Source organism: Polyodon spathula, chromosome 21 (genome assembly GCF_017654505.1).
Source record: "Polyodon spathula isolate WHYD16114869_AA chromosome 21, ASM1765450v1, whole genome shotgun sequence".
Taxonomy (NCBI): domain Eukaryota; kingdom Metazoa; phylum Chordata; class Actinopteri; order Acipenseriformes; family Polyodontidae; genus Polyodon; species Polyodon spathula.
In genome coordinates, this window is record NC_054554.1 from 2,629,412 (window position 1) to 2,636,440 (window position 7,029).

A 7,029-nucleotide genomic window follows, 5' to 3' on the forward strand; every position below is an offset into this window, starting at 1 on the left:
TCTGATATTCCGTTATTAAATTGACGTCACTTTCTTTAGCTGGCCATGCAGCATCGACTCTCCGGTTGCGTCTTCCTGCACCATAGTAATTTTGACAGGTTGCCAACCTAGCGGAAAATGGATGAGGCACAGATTTTCCCTTTCTTATACCGTGGAAGAGAGGGTAGGATTAGGAAGGGTGCGGGATGCAGCCTAAATCCAAACCCAATTCATCAGATTATCTCTAAACGCTTCTGATTACCTGCAATCACCGGCGATAACAGAATCCAGAAATTCATCCAAAACACAAATAAATAAATATAGATTTAAAATGCAACACTGCTAGCGCAATATGGTCATTTTTTGGTAATGTAACGATGTGCATTATTGGGGTATAATTCACTTACCGGCACAGACATCTTGTAATATATTTTAGTTCTTTTATGTTCTGACTGCAAAACAGTTCTTGGTTCCGAACTTTCCGGTGTAGCTTCACAGCAAACCACTATTTCTTTTAAATCCCGTTTTCTAGTATGCCATTATGTTCTTCGCGCAGTGACGGTTAAAATCGCAGCCAGCGCTGTACTGTGCTGATCGAGTTCACAAGGATGTGCCGCTTCCAGAGCAGCAGGCAGGGTAATCTCAGCGCACCCCTCGAGTCCAGGCTGCCGTCCAGCGCATGCACTTGGTATTTACAGACACCTTCCTTCTGCTCGCTCCGCTTTGTAAATTTGACTTGCGTCTTTTCTACATGTCACCAGTTTTGTATTTATTTATGCACAAATGCACACAGCGTAAAGAAACAGAAGAGGGAAAAAAACGCCTTCGGTGCAGTGGGCCACTGAACTGAATGCATGCAGCGAAGAAAAGCTTTGATTTCCAGTTTTTGGATTATAATGTCACTCCGCTGGCGATTATCAACTGGAGCTGCTTCTGGCTCGGCTGATGGACTCAGCAACTTCGGTTTAAAGGGGTGGTCCCTCCCAGAGGGGAAGCGCAGGCGCTTGGAAAATAGGTTTTCCAGAAGCAGGCTTTTAAAGGGGAAGGTTTTACATTTTACGTCGGCTGTATGGGATCTCGCTTTCCTTAGGTTACTGAAAGTAAACGAGACGCGTCTTTTCCATTGCATGGGTAGTTGTTTAACCCCCGAATACAGACATATTTTCTTTAATTAGTAGTTTTTAAATCACACAGCCACACGTCTGAACACACAGCAGTAGGATTTGTTACCTCCTTACCGTCCAACATTTCTGGATATGCTAAACCTAGTAAATTGCATTGCAAATGTATTTGACATTACTATAGTTGAAACTGTCTTGGCAAACTATATGCAGACACATCTTTATTAAATAATTTCTTACATGTTTTAAAACAGAGCAGTACATCAGAGAGTCTGTGTGATTTATTGCACTTTTGTAAGAAACGTGTTGAATCGTTAGCTAAACTTGCAACAACACATTTATAATATTGAGCAAGTATTGTTACTTCAATGCAGTTAAACTATCTATGCCCTCCTCCTGGCTCACAGTCTTCTACAGTGCATTAGTTCAGCTACAGGGTTACTGAACTTAAGCCCAGGTAAAGCCAGCAGTCTGACCTCTGGGGTGTGTTTGGAATCTGTGACCAGCATCAGACTTCCCCTTGGCAGCAGGAGCCGGAGCCTGTGATCACATCACTGTGGCGAGCAAGAGCTTTGCTGTGAGACTGACCTCTGTTCTCTGGAGCTTTCCCACTCGACCTCCCGGAGGATCACAGCGGCCCCTCACGGAACACAACAGGCAGGCCCCCGGGCTAGCGATCTGATGCACCATTTTACACATAAAATGGCTTTGTTGAAGAGTGTTGATAACTGAGACAGAACAGGGGAATGCAAACATGGGCCTGGGACAGGAGAGGTCTCTGCCCCTCATTTTTGTTCCAGCTGCCCCGTTCAGCTGCTAGTGGACCTTTACCAAAATGATTACCTTGCATATATTTCTTGCATAGTACAACGCCATAGTTCGTGCTCAGTTATTTTAATGAATTATTTAAATGAGAGCCGGCACAGATGGTATTACAGGCCGTTAATGCCACGGCTGTATTCAACCATATTGCTTCCAGATGTGGGAGGTGCTGCTGTGATTTCAGGTCAATGTGTATGGGTCATGATTTCTTTCTGTAAAGCACAGACCCACACAGGGCTTGCAACAAGCAGAGCCAGTGAACGCTACAGGCCTGGATTCTGAACCAAGTGCAAAGGTAAAGGCAGATCTGTTTTCCTTACTACATAAACTTGACAGCATTACCCACTCACGTACATGCAATTTCTGGGTCAAAATTTTACAGTTTTTGTTATATAAACTGACCTTCAAATCATGAAATACTGTACTGTCTGCCACTTGCAAAAACACAGTATCTTTGCAAAAGATTATTTATTTATTTTTTCTTCAGCATTCAGCAGACCCATTTTTGATTTTGTCCCCGATTTGGTACCTGTTTGTCTAATGACAGACGAGAATTATATAATTAGGGGGGAAAAAAAAAAACCCTCTCTAATATAACATGTAGGTTACAATAAAAAAAAAAAAAAAAAAAAACACATTTTTGTTTCATGAATTGAATGACAATATACTGTAAATAAAGGTCAGTACATTAGGTCTATACACAAAGATGCTACCCCTCGTCCTTAATGATAAGATCCGGTACCTTTTTTTTTTTTTTTTTTTTTTTTTTAATAAATGAACCCCAGCTTCACTTGAATACTTTCGGGTCTCACTGAGCCTGGCACCTGGCTGATGTCTGATAGGAAAGCAAGCCTGACTGGACTGATGGGCCTGCTTGCCTTGCCATCTGCTGTGCGCTGCTGGCTGTGGAGAATAGAAACCCAGCCGTCAGCTTGCACCGGCCTGGTGCAGATATTAAAGACATGCTCTCTGCTGGTGTGGAAGGGGTATCTGACGCGCGGGCCCGCCCGCCCGCGCGCATGCACGTACGTCAGCTGCAATCCTGTCAAGCTTGTTGAAACACATTATTAACAAGAAATGGGGAGGGGGTTGTGAATAAAAAGGAAGCACACACGCCAGGTCATGATGTAAGTAAAACAGCACATCAGATCGAACCCTTTAAACAGTAAGCTGGATATGCGAAACAGATCTTTACAACAACGTGGCATTGAAATGGTTGTAACTGGACAGAATCATAAAAAACAGCCATGTACCAACTGTAAAGACACTAACTGTACTGGAACAATGTAATGCAGTAAAGAGTGCCCCGCAGATCTCATGCGATGCAGTTCGATTAACCCCAATCTACTGTGTGCAGGACAGCACAGAGCTTTGTAATTTTTCCACCCTGGGGGGTGATCAGCAGCAACATGACTGGGTGATTGGACAACGTTTTTAACCCTTTGTTAACCCTCTTGCAACAGTCTCCCTCTACTGAAAGAATGACAGCTCTGTTTCATTATTTATTCATATTTGCAAATGGGCCAGCTCCTCATGCCTGATCAGGCAAACTAAACTTCACAGCGGGTGCTGCAGAGGCCATAAGATTATCACCCCCGCAGGCTCTTTGTAATGTAAATTCAATCTCTTCTGCCTGACTTTAATGCAATAGGGTGATACGATGGGTTCCAAATGCATTCGGACAACCACGTTACACTCACAAAGAAGCAACAACCACACATTGCATTAAATTAAGTGTAACAAAACCATGCATACTGTAGAGTGACACTCCACTGATGTTTACTGCACCCTGTGTATACAATAGCACATAAATACTTTTAATTAAATTAGAACATGGATAGACTTCTGGAATAGAATGACTACAATGCCATCATGAAATGCTGATGCTACAACAAATTCAGTTTTTTTAGCAAATAATATAAAAATATGTCATTGCGTACAGTATGGAGAAAGGATCGCAAAGTGCTAGATGAAAGCCGCTTGATACAGTTGTTTTTGATCAATGCTGGGAGATGCTTGAAGATGAACAAGCTTCTGACCTGAAGCCACCAGCACCCTTTAGGAAGCAGTGCCTGTAACAAGTGGGAAGCGACAGCGAGCTCCGTGATTTTGACTGCAAGTGGCAGCTATCCACTTGGAGACAGGGGGTGAGAGCTTCCACGAGCTGTCAGCAGACTGAAGCAGGGCTGTCTATCTGCGCTGTGCAGAAACGAGACTGAAGCAGGGCTGTCTATCCGTGCTGTGCAGAAACGAGACTGAAGCAGGGCTGTCTATCCGAGAAACGAGACTGAAGCAGGGCTGTCTATCCGCGCTGTGCAGAAACGAGACTGAAGCAGGGCTGTCTATCCGCGCTGTGCAGAAACGAGACTGAAGCAGGGCTGTCTATCCGCGCTGTGCAGAAACGAGGCCTGGACAGGCGGAACGCAAAGGTTTCTACACCTGGTCAGAGAGGAACAGCTGAAGCAATTCTAAAGCAAATAATAAAAAGAGTATTTACAGGCCACTTATTGTCAGAATGTAGTTTTAGAGGCACGGTGAAAATGGTATGAAAGCAAATCAAAGGCCAACAGAGCAGACATTTTAAGATTAGTCTACTGGTTAAACCACTACTTAAGCATATTAGTGCAACAGGTTGCAATATGTGGCTTTTTTTTTTTTTTTTTTTTTTTTTTTTTTTTTTTTTTACCATGTATAGTAAGTGTTTGGGAAGTTTTTTTTTTTTTTTTTTTTTTGCTTTGTATGAAGAATGATGACGACATCATCACAAATGCTGAAAAAGAATGCCTCAGGCTATAGACCAAAACATTCCAAGCATTCTTATTTGACATTGCAGCATACTGAACAGCATACTTGTAAATGACACGTGTGAACAGTGACCTCAATGTCATTTACAGATATGCTGCAATGCCAAACACTCCAGCATGACCCCACCAATAGAAGGGCTTCTCCCAGGCAAGACATTCTGTGTTTTGCTCCACAAAGAATATTAAGGAGCTTTGCAACCTTGGGGTCCGGAAATACCAAAACCAGACAATCCAGACTATAAGATTTAAAACACAAAACAAACAAAAAAAAAAAAAAACAGTTTTTATTGTCACAGGGGAATTTCTCAGGAGGATAAAGTTCATTTTGAGAAACTCTTAAGATTACTGGACATGAACAGCGACATCATTCCATTTGTTATACTGGGTAATTACCAATGGTTCCTGCACTTACTGCTGTGTAACTACATGCAAACAGCATCTTGATACTTGAGGGAGGTACAGTAATTACATGGTAACGCCATGGTGAGCCGAGCAAGAGAGGGATAAACCAGAGAACAAATTGTGGTACGTTGCTTCATTATTGTAGAAAGAGATTCATGCAGCACAAAATAAATGAAAATATCATTGCTGTGCCATTGCTGAACTACAACCTCATACCCAGAGGCCAGGGACGACAGAGACAGAGGATGAGGGGAGCACTCTGGCTTCAAGGCCAGGCAAAAAAAAAAAGTGACGTCGACCAGAAAGGACAGCTGCCAAAGCAGACCTGCGAAGAGCTCAGAAGAGTTGCTGTGTGTGTGCCAGTATAAAGAGCACAAGGGCAGGACACGGGAGAAAACAAAGCGAACAGAGTGCAGCTGCGCACAACAAAACCGTCACGCTTCTTAAGAAAGCAATAACCAGCCAGTCATGGCATGCTGATATTAACATGCTTGCTGATTTCTTCGGTATATTCTACAAGTTTTTGTCAACCTCACTGCACACTTTAAAAAAAAAAAATTATATATATAAGGTAGCCAATAAGGAAAATGAAAAAGGATAAAAAGGTTTTTGAGTGTAACAATGGAAGGGTTTTGATTGGATGTAGAGTTTTCTGCTAACCTGTTGGGTAATGACAGGAACGCTGTGCTTTCTTTAAGGCTGTGAAGGGGTTAATCGTAATACAGTCTTGGAGGGCTGAGCTGCATCATGGAAAGATCATTGCTTGGAGCTCTAATTCAGGCAGAGCGAAGATCACTGCAGCTCAAGAGTCCGGAAAACATCCTGGTAGCCGTGGGCTACTGGGAATTTCAAACAATGTGAACGAGCCTCTCTGTTTGTACTTGGAAATCTGTGTTTGCTTATTAGATTAGATATGGTTGAGCACTCAGGCCTGCAATACAGCTAAATTGCGATAACATGCGTGTCAAAAAGGGAATGATGATTCTGCACCAAAGCATGCCAACCAACTCCAAGCCCCCTCCCGGACTGCAGGAATTTGCAGCAGGAAACATGACTGAAATTGGATGCTACTAGGACCTTAGTAAGCAAAACCTGCAATAAATTGCACACAGTTTGTCAAGTCAACCACTTGTAGAGTATTTACACCTATTGTTGTTTCAGCATCACAAGTCATTTTTTAACAAATGAGGTGAACAACGTGAATGCATGGAAACAAGGAGAGAGGCTTGATCTTTCATGCAAGAACAGCCCTCTGAAGAAAAGGATACTGGTACACTGTACAAAACATACGTCACTCATGGCATTTCATAGCGTAAACACATTCAATTATCCACCCACATTGCCAGCCAGTTTAATAAGATCAGTGTGCCAACATTAATTTACACTGCACTGACTGTAAACCGAGCTTGTCCATGCTGCAACTAGGGAATGAAGTATTAAGAATGAACTACAGGAGGTGACTGGATTGTCCACAGCCTTTATACCTTGGGGATGAAAATGCATCCTGATTAGCCCGGGCCACTGGAAAAGGTTTGTGTCTGTAATTATTAATCTCACTGTGCTTTTGTCTGCTGCAACACAGCAGGGGGAACTGCCAGCACACACTGTGCAGCATCTTGAGGCTTCTTTGTAAATGAAATATTTCTACTTCTGAAGGTCATCTCTGGACCATCATTTTGTATGAAAGCAGTGCCGACTGTTAATCAGATACAGGCATTGCCAGACACTGTTTGAAAAGAAGGGAAACACAGTATACTTTGTAACAATTTCTAAGAAGTGCTTGTGTAAGATGTTGAACTGGTATTAAAGTGACACAGAACCTTGTGCATGTGTTACTTATTGCAACTTTACTGAAAGACGTGCTAAAGCATTAATGACACAGGCCATTCTATAGTGTATCG

General features: G+C 42.6%; 1 protein-coding gene across 1 annotated transcript in view; it reads right to left on the reverse strand.

The window, feature by feature from the left end:
- The window catches only part of bcar1 (BCAR1 scaffold protein, Cas family member), a 63,999-nt gene extending 63,111 nt beyond the window's left edge, over nt 1-888 (reverse strand). The window contains exon 1 of the mRNA XM_041221576.1: nt 387-888. Coding sequence (XP_041077510.1) covers nt 387-398 — 12 coding nt within the window. The 5' untranslated portion in view covers nt 399-888. The remainder of the gene's footprint in view (nt 1-386) is intronic.
- Nucleotides 889-7,029: the final 6,141 nt, after the last annotated feature.